Genomic DNA, 18000 nt, shown 5'->3' with positions numbered 1-18000 from the left:
TATGGAGTGGTGTAAATGAGAAGCAATGACCAGCATTATGTGTGTCATCACAGAAAGGGGAAGGATGTCAGCAGTAGAAAGGAAGGAACTGGATAGGCTGCAGTGCAGAGTTTATGCCACTTATCTGGGTTATGGCTTAAACTCATAATAAAAGTAATCAACTTTAACCTCAGTAAACATAATCTTTGGAAGATGAACCATGGCTGCTGTAATTTACTTTGGTTTCCTGCCAAAGATTTCAAAAGATATTCAGCTGTTAGTGTTAAATAGTGCATTGCAGTTTTCAGTAACCTGAACACAAAATAGTTTTGCTTTTCCATCCCAGACTACAACAGGAAATGGCTTAATTTTCCCTCTCGAAGAAACTTGACCTAGAAAGAAAATCTTCTAGGTCAACTTAAACCATATCTGATTATGACAGTTCACTCTGATAACAACTTTATGGTGTCATTCGTTAATCATGACTCAGTACTGGCACATATCAGAGCGACAAAACCCCCCCAAAAATAAAGAAATCAGATTATTCACTGACACAGAACCAGTTGAATCCCACTGCCCTGTGTGTCTGGTCTGTATTGGAGAATTTTTCTTTTTACCAGCCACTATACCACAGGAGGCATTGCTTTATCTGTGTGTGTGTTTGTGTTTCATCGAGGTTAAATGATGTCCTGGAGAAACTCACTGCAGCACGAACTACTGCAAAGGTGGATTCGAGTACTTTCGCAGGTGTTCATTTTGTCTGAGGACAGATTTAGTAAACATCAGAGCGCAGCTGTCATTACATTTAACAGGTGTCTAGGTGAGTACAAAATTGAGTCTGAAGATTTGGTTGGCCTGTGTCACGACTACTAAATGCTCACTGAATAATGTAGGGCTGCTCGACACAAAAGTCTCCACATCACTGTTAATTTGTCAATATTGTAATCCCAGCGAGGGATGTTCTTTAACCGTTATCTCATACAGGCAGAGCCAGTGGTTAGTGAGAGCTGAATTGTGGAGTATATTGCAGCCAACACAGGGTGTATTGCAAATGTCAAATCGTGAGCATTTCAGGTCTTGTCTTCTTTGATCTCCATCATGTGCAAACATTTTACCTGTGTGAGGTTATCTTCTCTGGACATTTTCAGAGGATAGAGGCCCAAAGCACTGATGTGAGAACTAATTGTGTGACTCAAAGCTGGACTGCAGGATTGGTTGTAATTTCTTTTGATTTCTTGCTGCTTCTTCTTTCTTTTTTTTCAGACCATTCAGGTTGAGTGACATTAAAGATGGTAACGTATATTTATTTTTTTTACCGCTGGTTCTTAATGTTTAATCAGATGACTCCTGATGTCGTGAATGGTTACGTTTCCTGTGTACACACTCTGCGCAGGGGCAGGGGTATTGCTCAAAATCTTTAGTGTGCAAATGTTTGTGTTTGAAGTGGAAGATAAAATATAGCTTAAAGAATTGCGTTAAGTCGTTCCCGTAGTGGGTGATGAGGTTATTTGTGCTCAGTCTGTGTGCCCAGATTGCCATCAGCAGTGAAACTGAGCTGTTCATGTTGGACAACAAACACAGGAAGCAGACGAGACGTCACATCTATGCAAATGGGGAAAAAAAGTATATGCTAAAATACTAGCTAGTGCATTATAACAAATCTGTGCTAATCCAGTCGATCTTAATCTTTATTTTGATCTACCAAAGAGCCAAAAAGGCTCTTTACTGTAGTTACTGCCAATCATTAGTAATGCAACTTGAATGAAATGAAATGAAAGTAAATATTGTCATGAGTGCATCAGCAAACTCTGAACAAACAAATGATATTTAGTGACATTTGTCTCAGTGTCAGCAAACCATCAACAGTGGCTTTACAGTGCTGCACCTGTGATGTCAGCCTCACCACCGCGCTGTTTTGAAACCAAATACGATGAGAAAACGATTGTGAAAAAGCACGCTCATCGCCAAACAATTTGTTGATTACAAGTTGTTAACCAATGAAAATACCCTGGATAATCCTTTTTTATGTGACTTACAGTGACCAAAATTTACAAAATGAACCTAATGTTTTATTCATGAAGACATCAGTGACCAGGAACGTTTTTACTGAGGGCCGTCTTCCCATAATTCCTTTTGCAACCGCAGATATTCGCCCTTAGCTGCCGTTAAAAAGAATGCAGACTTACGACACTTGGACGCTGGCTTCACTTTTCAGACTTGTCTATGGGCTATGGGCATCCTGTGTTAGTTACCAAATACTTTTGAGGTATATTTTTGATGTTGAGTTGTTGTGACATGCAGTTATATTTCTGGGAAGGTGCAAGACTAGCTCAGACAGGTGTCCTTACTAAGGGGAACCCGCATTTCACAACAGATTCCTTTGATTCAGAATATATCAGAATGTAACTCACGGTTGGTGAAATAGATGCTTGACGTCTGAAAGGTTTAAAGGGTTCCCCTGGTTTTTGGATTTCAGGCCCTGAGGTTAAGGGGTTCAGTCCTTTTGAGACTTTGCGAGCTATAACTGTATGTACTTGCTCACGGACAGTGTCAGGCACTCGAGATAAAAGTGTACCAAATGGAGGATGTTAAATGGAATTGGTGTTTAAGTGTGAGTTCACGCAGAGGGCAGCCCTGCTGTGTGGGTAAAATGAGTTACTAAAGCCTTCAGTCTTGAGTAATTTGGTTAGTGCCGCAGATGCCATGTTTCTGTAAATCAGAATAACACTGGCAAGCTTCTTTGTAGCTCTCTGCTTCTGCCATTATGTTGCTCTTCATGTTCTTGCTGTCTTTTGTGACAGTCGTTAAAGCAGAGGGATTCTGGGAAAGGAGATGTGTTGTTTAGATGCAAGAAGAAAGCACTTAATAGAAGACAGACCTCTGGGGACACATAAGCTTACTTAGCCCTTATAGTCAACATTTTACTGTGGTATAGTGCATATAATTATAAGGTGGCTAGTAGGGCTGCACGATTTTGCATAAAATGAGAATCACGATTTTTTTGGCTTAGAATTGAGATCACGATTCTCTCACTTTCTTTTCCAGTATAAATATTTATTGCACTTATTAACTGCACATCAACTTCGTAACAGTTGAGACTGAACATAAAAACAATAAATAAACATAAAAACAACAAATGTCTCACGTTTTGTTGTTGCCGCAAAATGTTGTACTGCTTGAAATTCCGTCTCCACCGTTGCTCGACGCTGCGTGTATAGAGCAGGTAGTGCAACAATAGAAAAATAGTTGCGGGACGGCACTGTGTAGCGTTTGTCTAGGGTGTTGATCATTTTCCTAAATCCCTCGTTTTGCACAGTGTTGATGGGAGCCATATCTTTGGTCAGGTGATAAGTGATAGCCTCCGTAATTTCTTTGAGTTCGACGTGTATAGGGAAGCGCTGTATAAGGTTCCCGTTATTGATGTTTGGGTGGTTGACCGGGACGGATTTTCTCCTGTCACTTTCTCGTCATCCCTGACGTGCACTCCGTTGTTTTTCCCCTGCTAATTTTAGCATCACAGGGCACAGCTTCTGTATCACGTGGTATAAGGCTCCGCCTTTGTCATTTGTTGAGCAGGAAGAGTGAGCGCTTGTTTTCATGCAGAGTACGTCCCGGATCAAAATGCGGTACAATCGTCGTCGTCTTTTTTTTTTTTTTTTTTTAATCGTTGTCACATAAGTATGAATCGAGATCGCGATTTTCTAACAATTAATCGTGCAGCCCTACGTTGCATCCATGTTTGTGTGTTGGACCCAAAATGTGTTTGATACACTTATTAGCCAAGCAAGACAGCTTCAGCTGATAACTTAGCATCTTGGTCAAATACAGTCCAATACTAGCTACTAAAACACAGAAGGCAACTGTTCACGTGGGTTATGTCTATCTTTTATATACAGTCTTTTGTTGTTATTATTAAATAATTTGATAATTTTGTCTTGTTCTCACATGTAGATCATTAAAAGGAAAGAAGATCAAATATGGAATAAAAGTTGAAGCTTAATATGCCTTCATTTTTATACATCCTAGTAGGAGGCCTTTTCATTACTAGTTTTCACCAATTCAAAGGCCTTGATAGTGCCATATGTCAGGTTTAGATATTTAGCATCCGAAAGCCACATTAATAAAGAAAATACTTTTTTTTTCTTGCTGGATCTCACCAGTTACACACTAGTTTGTTGCCAATATCCAGTTTAAGTGTGGTCATTAACTGCAACATGTTTCTTATCTTGGGGCTCTTTAAAATAAAGTCTGTCACTGTCAACTTAACCTTTATAAACTGTTAAACCTTTTTGACAGGAGGCTCTTGATCACTTAAATGAGACTTATACTTTTTTAATAAATCTCTTCTGGACAAAAGTGTAATATTGTGTTATAGGTAAAAAACAATGATCCAAACAAAGACTGTAAGTTTAATGAAATTTCACATGTTTATTTTAAAATGAACAAAAAAGCAGATCAAACATTTCATCAGAGTTTATGGGCTGCACAGGTTTGGAAAACAAGGGTAAATAGTAGGAGGGAGCACGAGAGACCGAGTAAGGTTGGGAGGAGGATTGGGGGAAGGTGTGGAGACTGAGGGTTTTGCGTAAAGAATAAGAGCTGGGTGAAGAGTAGGAAAGAGCACGAGAGGGTGGGTAAGGTAGGGAGGAGGTAGAGGGGTTGAGTTGGGGTAAAGGGCAAGAGTCGGAGGGAGTGAGAGGGATGGGAACCAGACAGAGGTTTGGGTTTAGATCTTCAGTTGCTGTTTTCTCCTCCATCTTCTCGTCACTTTTTCTCTCAAGGTTTTCTTCGATGTCCTCTTTTGTTTCCTGCTTTTCCTCCTTTTCCTCCTGCTTTTTCTTGTCCTTTCTTGGTTTGTCCGTTCCCTTCTCTTCTCCCTCGTGGTTTTCCAGCTTTTCCTCTTGGGAATTTGTTTCCAGGGTTTCTTCCTGGTGGTCAGCATCGGGTGCAAGCTCCTGTGTAGACAGAGTAAAATGTATTTTACTGAACTGTGACTCAGTCTGACAGAAGTTGTTAGGACCAAAACATGACATTATGGTAAAGTGAAATGATAGCGGAGACAGCTTACCTGAAGGACGTTCTTCCATTCGTCCAGATTTTCCTGTAAGTTCTCCATCAGAAGCTTGTTCTTAATTTGGAGCTCCTCCACTTTTTCCTTCTCCTCTTTCAGGCTCTTCTCGGTTGATTGCCACTTGCTGCTCCAGTGTTGTTCCCTGGTGTTTATCTCCATGTCTTTTATGGTCGATTCATGGAGGAGTTCTACCCAGGCTTTGGTTCGAGCTCTTCTTTTCTTCACACATCTTTGAAGCGCCTCATCCTTGAGTTTGAGCTCTTCTTGGAGGCTACTCACTTCCATTTTGTGAGCATCTTCAAGGACGGCAATCTTCTCCTTCAAAGATGCATTTTCCTCCTTTGCAGTCTTCAACTCCTGAGTGGCAAAATGGAGTGCATCTTTTAATTCTTGCACCGTTTCACTTTCAGCAATCTTGTTAGCTTCCTGCTGCTGTTTCATATCAGCAGCGCTAGTCTGCACTGGCCAAGATGCCTGAATGATAAAAACATGCACGTAGTCCATAGTTAGAAAAATCTATCACACAGTGTGATGTGTGTCATTAGAAAAGTTTAAGGTGACACAAGAAAAAGCAAAAACTGAGTCCTACAGATGTTATAAAATCACAAATGTTCACAGAGTTTTGTTAAAAGTGCTTACAAATGTTTAAGTATTAAAAATTTAAGTTAAACTCCAAAGTGTACTCTGCTTCCTGAAGATTATGAAAGCTTTAGACACATTTTGAGCAAAAAATTCAAAAAAAGCTTTTGCTTGCTCACACGAGAAAAGCTTACCAGATTTTCTGAGACAAATGTTGGGTCCATTTGGGCTCAGGAAACACTGAAGAGTCGCTGTTACACTTGTTTAGCTGTCGATATTTTTCCAAAGCGTTCGTCGAGTCACAGCAAATAGCGAGAGATGCTTGTAGGTTCAGGTTGGTGTTTAGAAATGAAATATCCAGGTAAACACTGCAAACACTGTGTTTGGAGAATCCTGTTCAAAAATCATCAGGCGATGGTGACAGCACTACCCAGGTGTTACCATGGAGCCCATGTTGTTTTGGTTTCTGTGTTCTTGTTGTTACTGACTGAACTTGAAGCTATTTAGCTATTTACTGTGATTAAAAATTCAAACTAGTTTCAATCAGAAAGGGTCCTTTGGGTGTAGCAACCTTTTCACTTAATCCTCAGGGGACCCGTGAGGCTTTCTGTCCTATACCTTTCATTACTTTCACCTCCAGCCTCACCTGAACTGTTTTGAGCCGTAAAATGTGCGGTGCAAAGATCTCCAATCCATGTTTTAATGGTGAACGGTCATTAAAGAACAGGGTGTAGGGGCTAATTGGTTTAGAGAGAGCAAAACAAGAGCAGGCACATTCAAATTGAGACTGTGGTAAATTTTCAGTGTTTAAAAGCGGAGCGTCAAGTAAAATAGAGCTGTGTGAATATCTCATACTGGATAACCAAGAGAAATGGAGACAAACGTTTTACAAACAAATCTGGTTTTCAGATTCTGGGTTTCTCGGTTTGCTGCCAGAATTTATATGAATGAAGAAATTTCTTCTCCATGTTAGCCGTCTACTCCTGACTGTGATGGTACCTCTTGGTGCATTTTAATGCAGTTAATTAACATATACGGCTTACTGTGCAGCCAATTGTAGAAACAGAGCATCCAAGAAGTCTGTTATGCTCAGGTCTGGTTTTTTGCGTTAGATTAGGGATCAAGGTGTTATCAGTAAAAGGTCACTGATGTTGCATAGAAACTATTATCTATTAATCTGGAGATGAGCTGTGATTTTGGGGGTAGATATATGTCCAGAAGTCAGCGTTTTTCCTTTGTCACCAATAAATAGATGTATGGACTGACTGATAGTCACGTGGAACACCTGATGTAGAAATTATGACCCTCGTCATACATGATTTGTATGTATGACGAGGAAACAAGAAGGGAACAGATTGTTTTCTGAAAGAAAGGAAATGAACAGAGCTGTGAGCGAGGAGGAACATCCTCCGTCACATTATTCCAAATCAGCTGTTTTGGCATGCAGTCAAGCCTACTGTCTGCTTTATAAATACCCTAATATCCCTGTAGTACCAGCATTTGTGATATCACAACAATGGAATCAAATTTATATACAGAGAAGCTTGCCAAAAGTGAATTAGCCAGCTCCTGGGGGCTTTTACCTTGAGTCTCGCTGGTTTGAATTCAGATTTCTTTAGAATTGAAAATAAGTGGTTGAGATGGCGAATAAAGCGATAAACTCAATAATATTCCTGACTTTAAAAGTTTAGTTTGGGAAGAAGGGGGACAGTCGTCAGTTGTCTTTACCTTGTCTCTCACTGTTTGAATCAAACAAAATTTGAATTGTAAACTGAGCGAGCAGAGTCACACAAATATTTGGTTATAACCAGAACTATTTTTATGCATACGTCTCAAAAATGGCAAGAAAAACACAACACGGTGAACTAATAATAATGATAACAATAATAAAACCGAATTTGAGGGTAGTGATGATACAAACTAAAGCATCTTTTCCACAAAGTTCCCCTCAAGTCAATTTCTCTGTCTTTCTCTGGCCTTGGACCAACAATTCAAATAAATTTGGCTCATTCATGCTGTGATCAGTGCCAAGATGTAATCCATCTAATGATGAGGCTTTGATGGTGCAAGACCTAAGAAACCCACACAGTGACGTCTGCAGCACCGGTAGGTGGGTTGTAACTGAAGGGCAGGGGATATTTCCTGAGTGTCTGAGAGTAATTCGGTGTGAGGAGTCTGCTGGGAAAAGGACGGACTACATGCTAAACTGCCATGTCTCTTCCTTGTTGATGGGTCTTTCTGCAAGAGCTGTGACTTAAGTGCTTTTTTTTTTGTCATTCATAGAGTGTGTGTGTTCAAATAAATGTTTTTAAGCTACAACTGATGTGACACTCAACCCTAACATGACTCCAGTGGTCAGAACAGGTGTGCTGTTGTTGTCAATATAACAGATGTGTTATAGAATCAATTGAAAGTGAGCCTTGTGTATAATGACAGAAACAAAGGAGGGAAGTAAAAGGTCCAGATTTTATTTCTCCCATATCCTACTTGCATTTTCCTGTTATTTCTGCCCATTTGATGAAGGTAACTTTTCATTATGGTAGGCTAAGCTTGTTGAAAATATAACTTTATGTCAATTTTTCTTTTGGAAGAGGAAAACAACCCCTTTTCTTTTATGCAGAAAAAAGAAAAAACTCTCTTCTTGCAGTCGTCTAAGCTGTTGATTCTGTTTTTATCGCCAGATATTTATCTGTCGTACGTAGGCTTTGCAGCCCTGTGATATCTCCTAGCAACCATTTCAAATAGTCTGGAGAGAAGCTGACATGTGGAACAAATTGCTAAATATATATCAACTACATTCAAGGGAAGAGTGATGCGAAACGATGATCAGTCACAGATGCTAATCTGTTGTTTTAATTCTTAACTTGCAGTTCAAAGTGAATGACTGAATCAGTGACCTGAATTTGGGCCGTACAGCCTCTGCTTCAGTGCAGTAACAGCTTGTATACAGAGATCTGTCAAATCTGCCAATCAGAAGAGATCTTTCCTATATTAGCTGCGTGTATATAGATATATAAACATAGATATAGATGGATGGATGGCTAGACCGGCAAATAGTATGTCCAAGCAGAGAAGCCCAGATTTCTTCTCCCAGGCTACCTCTTCCTGCTCATTGCCATTCCCAAGCCAGCCATCTCTCCGGCAGATCCTTAATCTGCCCCGGGGCCTCCTACCAAGAGGACATGCCTGAAACACCTCGCCTAGGAAGTATCCAGGAGGCATCCTAGTCAGATGCCCGAACCACTTCAACTGGCTTTGATGTGGAGGAGCAGGAGCTTTACTCTCCCTCTCGAAAGACTGAGCTCCTCTTCCTATCTCTAAGGAAGTGCACAGCCACCCTTTGAAGGAAACTCATTTCCGCCACTTCTATCTGCAGCCTCATTCTTTCTGTTACTACTGAACTGCCATAGCTGCTACACCAATTTATTTCCTGTTTGTTTGACTCCCTAAATTCATCATCTTGGTGTTTTAAGTCAAATATCACGAGCTGCAATGTCATAAAGCTTACCCTTGTCTATTTACACAATATAGATTTATTTAATCTGTTAGATTTGACTGTATGTTTGTTAGCAGTCTAGCAATATCATTTTTACACTTTGTGTGACGTTTGATGCCAATAAATGAGCTGATTTAATTTTGGGGAAACTAAAGGTCAAGCTCCCACCAAAATCAGTGAAACTTTATATTACCCACAATTAGGGCTGGGCCATATTATACCGTTCACGGTAATACCGGTATAATGTTAGGCAACGATAGGAAAATGAAATATCGTGATAGAATATGAGTAAAACGCGCATGCGCAGTGCCTTTGTTTTCATACGCACATGGCCGATTGTTGAGTGAAACAGATGAACCAGAATTGGTTTGTAAAAATGGTGCAACTTCAGTGATGTGGAACTGGTTTGGTGTTTGTCCGTCAGATACACGACAAAGCACATTTTTTTGCAGAACATGCAAGCGGCCATCGTTATTGTCGTATTTGTCGGACTAAGATGCCCTTAAATCTGGGAGTAATCTGGGTCCTAAACTCCGTAAACTTCAGGTCAAACGAACACTGCAGCATCACTAAGAGTTAAAAACTGTCTAAATTCTTTCATCTTTAATAAAACGATCAGCATTGCTGCTTTACCAGGTGTAACTATGAAGTTTAACTTCCAGGCATCCATGAAAACAAAATGTATTACATTTAACAGAGTTAGAAGCTAGCAGGAAGCTAGCGGAAGTTAGCTCGCTAGTTTCGCTAGTTACCTAAGCATGATATAGCATGTTCTGACTGAGAGATTTCTGAAAAAAATCAAACGTACAGCTCTGCTATCACTTCCAACATAAATGAAGACAGAAAACTAAACAGCAGTGACGTTTGTAGGGTTACTGAAGTTGGGCTAGCTGGTATATAATGATGTGCTACGTGATCGCTAGCGACACAGCTATGTTAGCATAACATAAACAGTGAAGCTGGAGGACGAACACTAACACTTTTCCACTTATAAAAGTTAACGTTAAGGTTCCTCATGGTTAGAGACAAATGCAATCGCATGGCAGGATGCTGTAAAAGGACCAATCTTCAGTCAGGAGAACAACTGAGATAATCCGTCCACAATACGAGGTTAGTCATTAGTATACTGCAACAACATGGGAATAGAGCCGCTGCCAGAGAATTCAACATTAATGAATCAATGGTACAGAATTGGAGGAAGCAAGAAGAATGAGTTTAATAAAGTTTGATTTATCTGACTGCTTTGTTTCGCTTAATGTGCCTTATAATCCCGTGCACCTTATGGTCCGAAAAATACGTACTGCACACTGCAGTTTAATGTTGCAAAGCACCTCTTTTTAACTTCAGTGGATATTATACATGGTTATGCTCAGGATATGTCAGCCCATTTCTACTGGAAATGCCTTTTGGTTAAACTTTCAGCAAGGAATTTGCATTTGCACTGTTACATTTTTATAAAGCTTTAATGTACATAAAAACCAGCTTCTTGTTTAAGTGAAAATAAATGGAAGGTTGTCTTTTTGCGCTAGTAATGTTGTGGAGTTGTATTTTGTCTCGCATCAATTATATCGTCAGTTATATCGTTATCGCAAATTTTCAAATATATATCGTGATAAATATTTTTGGCCATATCGCCCTGCTCTACCCACAATTCTTTCATGGATCGTCTTCAAACTTCACAACAATACACTAGATCGTGGGGTACATGGATACATAGGTTGGCTAAGCATTTGACATTGACCTTCATTGTTAATGTCCAAGGTCAAAGTTAACCTTGAAAATTTTTTTCAAGAAACCGCATCGAGTAATTTATCATATGAAACCAATCCCACCAGATTTCTTTGTTTTTGCAGCCAGAGGAAACCCAGCTGGCTCTTAGAAGCTGGCTCTCTGTGGCTGTAACATTTCAAATCTGTGTGTTTTCTGCATCTCTCTGTGTTACTGTGAACCAGGATCCGAACACAAAAATGTAATTAAGTAGATCCTGAATGATCGTGGGTACAAACACACAGAGCATTATTGCACCTACTGCTTCTATACCTGCACGGTGCTCATGCTAAACCTTCTTTGTAGACAGAAAATGTCAATAAATGTGCCTAAAGATAACTTGTAACACTTGATAACTGTTACAATTCTAGTACTCTGTTACACTTATGAAGAAAGGTATTTGTACTTATATTCACATCGTCTACAATTGTCAGAATTATGAATTAATAAAGATACTTTGATTTAAAAAAGAAACAAAACAAGAAGCTAATCTGTGTGAAATGTGAAATATCATCTATATCTATATTTGGCTGTTTTTGATACTCGAGACCACTTACAGAGTTGAACTGATACCAAATAGCAGGGACTTTCAGTTACATAGACTAACAAGATCTTTATGTATTGAGTTACTGTGAGATGTTTATTAGATCTTCTCTCTCCCATCTGCAGGGCTGCCTTTGCCCTGACAAAGCCGCTCAAGATGAACATGGTGAAAAGGATCATGGGGCGGCCGAGGCAGGAGGAGTGCAGCCCCCAGGACAACGCGCTGGGCCTCATGCACCTGCGACGCCTCTTCTCCGAGCTGTGCCACCCTCCTCGCCACATGACCCAGAAGGAGCAGGAGGAGAAGCTCTACATGATGCTTCCTGTATTTAACAGGGTAAGTCACACCATGGGTGGAGGGAGAACTGGAGGTGCTCCAAACAGGCGGATTAACAGATATTTGTACATATGGCAGCTCTGATGTGGCAGGTTACAGTTTGCTTCATTTGGTTCCTGTGCTGTCTGTAGCTATCTTTCAAATCATGCGTTTCTCGTCTGTGCAGTATTAAAAAAAAAAAAGGAAAACAAGAAGAGAGCTCTGTTGTGCTGGGTTACAAACGCGCTAGAGCTGCTTCCCTGAGGTCATGGGTGCAATAGATACTATAGATGCATTGACATTTGAAAACGAGATCTCACCAGGGAACTTCTGCAGATTCAAATCCAGTGGTTAAAAGCATATTTTCATATTTTCATACGTACCTGTCTGGATAGCTCTCAGATTCTGTTTCACCAGACTGCAGAATGGAAATGAGCTTGTTTACTTCTGTGGGCTTGTTGACTTTAGGGCTAAAGGTTAGCTGAACAAAGCACAACGAAGTGGACTTTTCAGTCCAACCTTTGTGTCATATATTTTTTACTGTCTCCACAGTGTACACAGGCATGAGGTTTTCAAATTATGATTTTATTTATTAAAGCAAAAAGGTTAACCAAATCTACCTGGCCTTGTATGAAAAGGTTGTTGTGCAAACGTTTGGCAGTGAGAACTGCAGTTTTGTGTTTGCAGTAACTGGCAATGGGTCTTTCACACAGCTATTGATGAATTTAGACCTACTCATCTATGAAGAATTACTTTAATCAACCACATTAGAGGGTTTTCAAGTATGAATGGCCTGTTTAAGTTCATGCCGAAACATCGCAGGCAGATTTAAATCTGGACTTTGACTAAGCCACTCCAAAACGTTAATTTTATTTTTTAGTTTTTACCCATTCAGAGGTGGACTTGCTGGTGTGTTTCTGATTATTTTCCTGCTGCATAAGCTAAGTGCAGTTAGCCAGAATTCTCATTCTTGTAGAGAGTGGCATGCATGGATGCATCAATTACAGCAAGTTGTCCAGGTCCTGAGCAGCTCCAGACCATCATAGTAGCACCACCACCATGTTTGCCTGTAGTGTCAGTGTTTGGAATGCAGTTAGTGTTACACTAGATGTAGCAGGAGTAGGAGGAGCTGAACGTTTCAGGTGCAGATCAAAGCAAATAGTACCCAAAACACACCTGGTTGTCAGGTGTTAAGGAGCAAGTGCTGAAAAGTACTGAACTCACTGAACTACACATTGTCTCATTGGTGTTTATAATATTTCAGAATCATTTGTGATTAAATTAAACAACCTTCAAAGCTTTTTTAAATTATATATCTGCTAACTAACTAATGTTAAGTTTTATTGATTTAAGCACTAATAGGAAAATCAGACCAGTTGAATGGTGGGGGTGTATTGGAACTATTTTGATGCAGGGGGAGAAAAGTCCAGTACAGACTTGTATTTTTTATCTTTTAATTTTTATCTGTAGACTAAATAGATTCAGGTTTATCCAACATTTTTAATTTCTGAAATCTCAGTTGTGCAGTTTCTGGGCCAGGTGGAACAGCTCACTGTTGTTATGGTCATTCAGCCTCTCCAGAGAGTCTCTCCCTCCCACTTTACAATGGCCTTAAGCTATGTTAACAAAATATGTTATGAATTAATAATTAATAATAAATTTTCATAAAGCATTTTTGCACCTCCTTTTGGAAAAACTCTAAAATTGAATCCAGATCTGTGGAAACCAGTCAAGTCGGTGGGTAATCATGGAAGTGAGCTACACATATTAACAAGTTAACAAAATGAAGTTGTTGAAATCCCTATAGCTGTTTTTTTTTATCCAAAAGAACAGAAGTAAAGCCTGCAGGCCAGTAATTCGCCTTTTTGTTTGGCAGCCGCAGCTGTAGGCTGCCTTTGTTAAGTGTGCTCATCAAGCTGGAGTGCACTGCCAAGGGTCTCTTGACTTGTCTGCTAATTACCCACCACTGGCTGGGATTCACACCTGTGGCCATACTCATGTCAGAATCTGGATGTAAAGTGGTACCTGTGCGGCGGGACGGCAGCCTCCCGCCCTGCTCTCAAGTCAGATTTGCTGGATAAGTAAACAGATGACGAGTCTTTGCTGGATGAAGAGAAGTTTGTCTTTGTTGACCTGCTGCCCCAAAGGCTTAGCCTCCAATGTTCTCTGTCACCATAAAGTAGTGCATTCAAGCAAAAACTGTCACAGATATCAGCAGGAATGAGGATTCCTGTAACTGCACACACCTGACTATAAGCTAGGTTACATATAAGTATCGAGTGAACAGATGTCTAGTTTTTGAGTCTTTTTTTGGTTCCTCTCTTCTTGTTTTTTAAATTATTATTTTTCCATTAATCAAATGCTTTTTTTTGTCCACTTCAGGTGTTTGGGAACGCACCTCCCAGCAGCATGATGGAGAAATTCTCCGACCTGCTGCAGTTCACCACCCAGGTGTCCCGACTCATGGTGACTGAGATCAGACGAAGAGCCTCCAATAAATCCACAGGTGAGCTTGCAGATGCACACAGACTCATATTTGTAAGTGCAAAAATGCACTGTGGAGTAGGCCTACTTGTAGAGTTCTTTGGCACCAGCCAATAATTTCTCATAACCGGTTTGTGTCTTCTGTTTTCCTTTTGGCTGTGCAGATGAACACAGTGGTGTTGAAAGAGATTTTTGTTCTTTATTTAGATACAAAGACAGTTCTTATGCAGAGTTTCAACTATAGAACTAATTGTAAGGCACAGATGGAGCATCTGAGCTTTGTTAGGTACACATAGTAGATGACAAGATAGAAATAAAGACTCTAGGGAGTTTATTTTTTCACTTTCCCCCATAAAGACAACATATGACGGCCTCCCCAGTACTCTTAATGATGAGTTTGGACACCTAAGTATATATAAATATGTCGTCTGATGACTATTAGAATATTTTCTGGGTTTTTCCAAGCTGGGTAATCCAAACACAGGCATTTTTTTTTTTTTACAAGCAGGCTGAAATATGACAGAAAGTGCTGCAAACGTTACTCCTGTTAGGCTTTCAAGAGTTAGTACCACATATGGCAAGGACCCTAATATACTGTAATCTGTATATTATTAGTGGACATAAGTACACGCCCATGCCTGATTATGATTGGTCACTGATTTTAGTCAATGATTTAAAAAAAATAAAATAATTGATGCTCAATATAACTGTCTACTCCATCCTGGAAACCCGATTTATTCTATGGATGTGCGTAAGAGCTTCGTCTTATTCTACCCTATCACAATAAGATTATTTTATTAATTGTTCCCCTAAAGATAAATACATATTTCATTGTTTTATTAAGAATGTTTAAAGCTGATTTCATGATTAATGGAGAAAAAATGTTAGTGTTACCCTAATCAGATAAGGCCTTTCCCAGAATTTTGCACTTTATTTTTTTGACTTTTTGGCTCTCAGTAGATACGTTTTCCTCAAAGGATCAATGCAATCCTACTTCAATCTGAAAGGTTAGCCTTCACTGCGGGCGAGCCAGCAGCATCTCATCAAAGCGTTGACAGCCGTGGCAGCTTTGACTGTGGCTTCCTCAAAAAAGACGCACACAAACACACACACACACCAGCTTTCTATTTCTTATTTCTTCCGCTTTATCTCGTCCTTCCATCTCTTCCTCATCCCTGTCTAATCATGTGACATGCTGTTATCAAACGGTGAACGGTTCTGATTTTGCAACACAACGGTCTAAGAAGCACTCCTACAGTTGGTCACCAGGCCTCTTTAGAATGAGTCAGTACATGATTCATGCTCTCAACTGACGCTGCAGTACTCATTATCAAAACAACAGATGTGGATTTGCTCTGAACAATGAGCAACTAGACTTTGGCTCAGCTGGTGGGTTGGATTAAGGAAACCTTTTCAAAAGCATTTTTATTTCTGCTCACAAAAGTGACTAAAAATGTGTGATTTGTTTTTTTTATTATGGTTTGGTTCTAATGGATACTTGTTCCTAAACCTAACCTAGTGTGGCTATATTTTTAGGACAAAGAGTGCTGTGATAAAATTGGTAAAGACATGAGCTAACTGAAAAGCTAGCGCGTGGGACCGAAATACAATATTGATGTATTATTTTCAAGATCACAGATAACCAAAACCGAGAAGCCCAACCACACGTTCCCTTTTGTCACATCCACTGTAATGATTAATTTGTTACATATTTGATCATTATTCAAACAGCCCATCTGCCCCACAGTGAGCTGTCACTTTCCACCCAGTTAACCACACGTTTGTGTGTGTGATTGTTTTTCCAGAGGCAGCCAGTCGAGCCATAGTCCAGTTCCTGGAGGTGAATCAGAGTGAGGAGGCGAGCCGCGGCTGGATGCTTCTAACCACCATCAACCTGTTAGCTTCCTCCGGACAGGTTGGTAGAAAAGACACTGTACAATACTGTGTGAAAGTCTTGAACCTTGGAAGCAAAAAATAAACTTTTTTGTAATTTCTCAAAATGTTCTTGAACAATACTCCTCCAGGCTCTCTGGAGGTGTTTTTAAAGTTTTCCTTTGGACATTGACTGCTTTTTCAGTCATTTTCACTCCAGTCCTTTTGCCTGACCATTTTCAGATCTATGACCCATTCAAGCATTAAAACACCTCCTAACTCACGGGATGAACCAGTGTTGTGTTTGCACATAATCTCAAAATTAGCACAGCACCAATGTTAAATCTGTCTTTAGGCAGTTTCACAAGCATGAAATTGTATTTTTGCACCAACAATATGATTCACAAAGTGCTTTTAGCTGACACTTTGGCATATTTTGGAATTCTCTGCAGTGTGTCCTGGAGGACAAAGGAAGATGTCAGGCCTAAAAATATATTATTTAAGAAATAAGAAAAAAAAATCCAGCAAACGGCCCTTCTGTTGACACATCTACTGTTCACTGAAGCCTCATCAAAAATGGTCTCTGGTAAGCTGGCTGTCAAGAAGCCATTCATTAAAGGGAGAAAAGGCTGGTGTATGTCAAATTCTGCAAGAACTGGACTGAAAGTCAGCGACAGGTCTGACGAAGTGATGATTTGCAGCAGGTAGAGCAGGGCGATATGACCAAAAATATTTATCACGATATACATTTGAAAATTTGCGCTAACGATATAACTGACGATATAATTGACACTAGACAAAATACTTTACAACTCCACAACTTTATTAGTGCAAAAAAAAAAATCTATGTATTTTTACTTAAACAAGCAGCTTTTATCGCGGATCGCGGATACAAGCGGCAGAAATGAGCTTCCTCCGAAGGGTGGCTGGCCTCTCCCTTAGAGATAGGGTGAGAAGTTCGGCCATCCGGGAGGGGCTCAGAGTAGAGCAGCTGCTGCTCCACATCGAAAGGAGCCAGCTGACGTGGTTCGGGCATCTGACAAGGATGCCCCCTGGGCGCCTCCTGGGTGAGGTGTTCCAGGCATGTCCCACCGGGAGGAGGCCCCGGGGCAGACCCAGGACACGCTGGAGAGATTATATCTCTCGGCTGGCCTGGGAACGCCTTGGTATTCCCCCGGACAAGCTGGAGGAGGTGGCTGGGGAGAGGGAGGTCTGGGCCTCTTTGCTTAGGCTGCTGCCCCCGCGACCCGACCCCGGACAAAGCGGATGACGATGGATGGATGGATGGAAGCAGCTTTTTTAAGTGCATTACAGTTATATAAAAAATTAACAGTGCAAATGCAAATTCCTCGCTGACAGTTTAACCAAAAGGCATTTCCAGTGGAAACTGGCCGACATATCCTCAGCATAACCATGTATAATATCCACAAAACTTAAAAAGAGGTTATACACACACAATACCGTAATATTACGTTGAAGCACAGTACGTATCACTCCGCGAGGCTCCTGCCTACGATAGCCGTAACGCTCCAACAATCCATCAAGCGGTGCGGCTTTGTAGCTTAGCAAAGTCGTACTAAAACATCTGACAGATTTTCGAGCGCCGTGCACATAAAATCGTTTCGAGGTCAGTAAACACAACCAGAGTTCATACATAAGGCACACGGGATTATAAGGGACTCTGTCGACTTTCGGAAAAATCAAAGGATTGATTTTAAGTGCGCCGTATTTTTCAAACAACACGGTAATAACGACGGCCCGCTAGCATGCGCTACCAAAAATAGTGCTTTGTTGTGTATCTGACGGACGAAAGCTAAACCAGTTCCACACCACTGAAGCTGCAGCATTTTTACAAACCAGTTCTGGTTCATCTGTTTCATTCAACGATCCGCT

At 40.4% G+C, this 18000-nt stretch overlaps 2 protein-coding genes across 10 annotated transcripts in view; one reads left to right on the top strand and one right to left on the bottom strand.

Annotated features, from left to right (window-relative positions):
* Positions 1–18000, top strand: part of wdfy3 (WD repeat and FYVE domain containing 3) — a 121012-nt gene that overhangs the window by 14983 nt on the left and 88029 nt on the right. For all 8 annotated transcript variants that reach the window (XM_085295541.1, XM_085295540.1, XM_085295543.1 and 5 more), the window contains exons 2-4: positions 11562–11772; positions 14134–14257; positions 16041–16150. In XM_085295541.1, the coding sequence (XP_085151667.1) occupies positions 11593–11772; positions 14134–14257; positions 16041–16150 (414 nt within the window). In that variant the 5' untranslated portion in view covers positions 11562–11592. The remainder of the gene's footprint in view (positions 1–11561; positions 11773–14133; positions 14258–16040; positions 16151–18000) is intronic.
* On the bottom strand, positions 4384–6031 carry LOC146563152 (uncharacterized). Of its 2 annotated transcripts, none has more exons than XM_085293199.1 (3): positions 5824–6031; positions 5048–5407; positions 4384–4934 (listed from the first exon to the last, which is right to left on the bottom strand). In XM_085293199.1, exons 1-3 carry the CDS (start codon positions 5851–5853, stop codon positions 4413–4415), a joined length of 912 nt encoding a protein of 303 aa, XP_085149325.1. In that variant the 5' UTR covers positions 5854–6031; the 3' UTR covers positions 4384–4412. The 2 variants fall into 2 exon arrangements, with proteins under 2 accessions (XP_085149325.1, XP_085149324.1); XM_085293198.1 differs by having other exon boundaries at positions 5048–5524; positions 5824–6029.

This window comes from Mchenga conophoros, linkage group LG12, assembly GCF_057382185.1.
Source record: "Mchenga conophoros isolate Kocher_MC1m ecotype Shallow Benthic linkage group LG12, M_conophoros_male_GT1.1, whole genome shotgun sequence".
Lineage (NCBI taxonomy): Eukaryota > Metazoa > Chordata > Actinopteri > Cichliformes > Cichlidae > Mchenga > Mchenga conophoros.
This window is presented reverse-complemented; position numbering and strand designations above follow the sequence as displayed.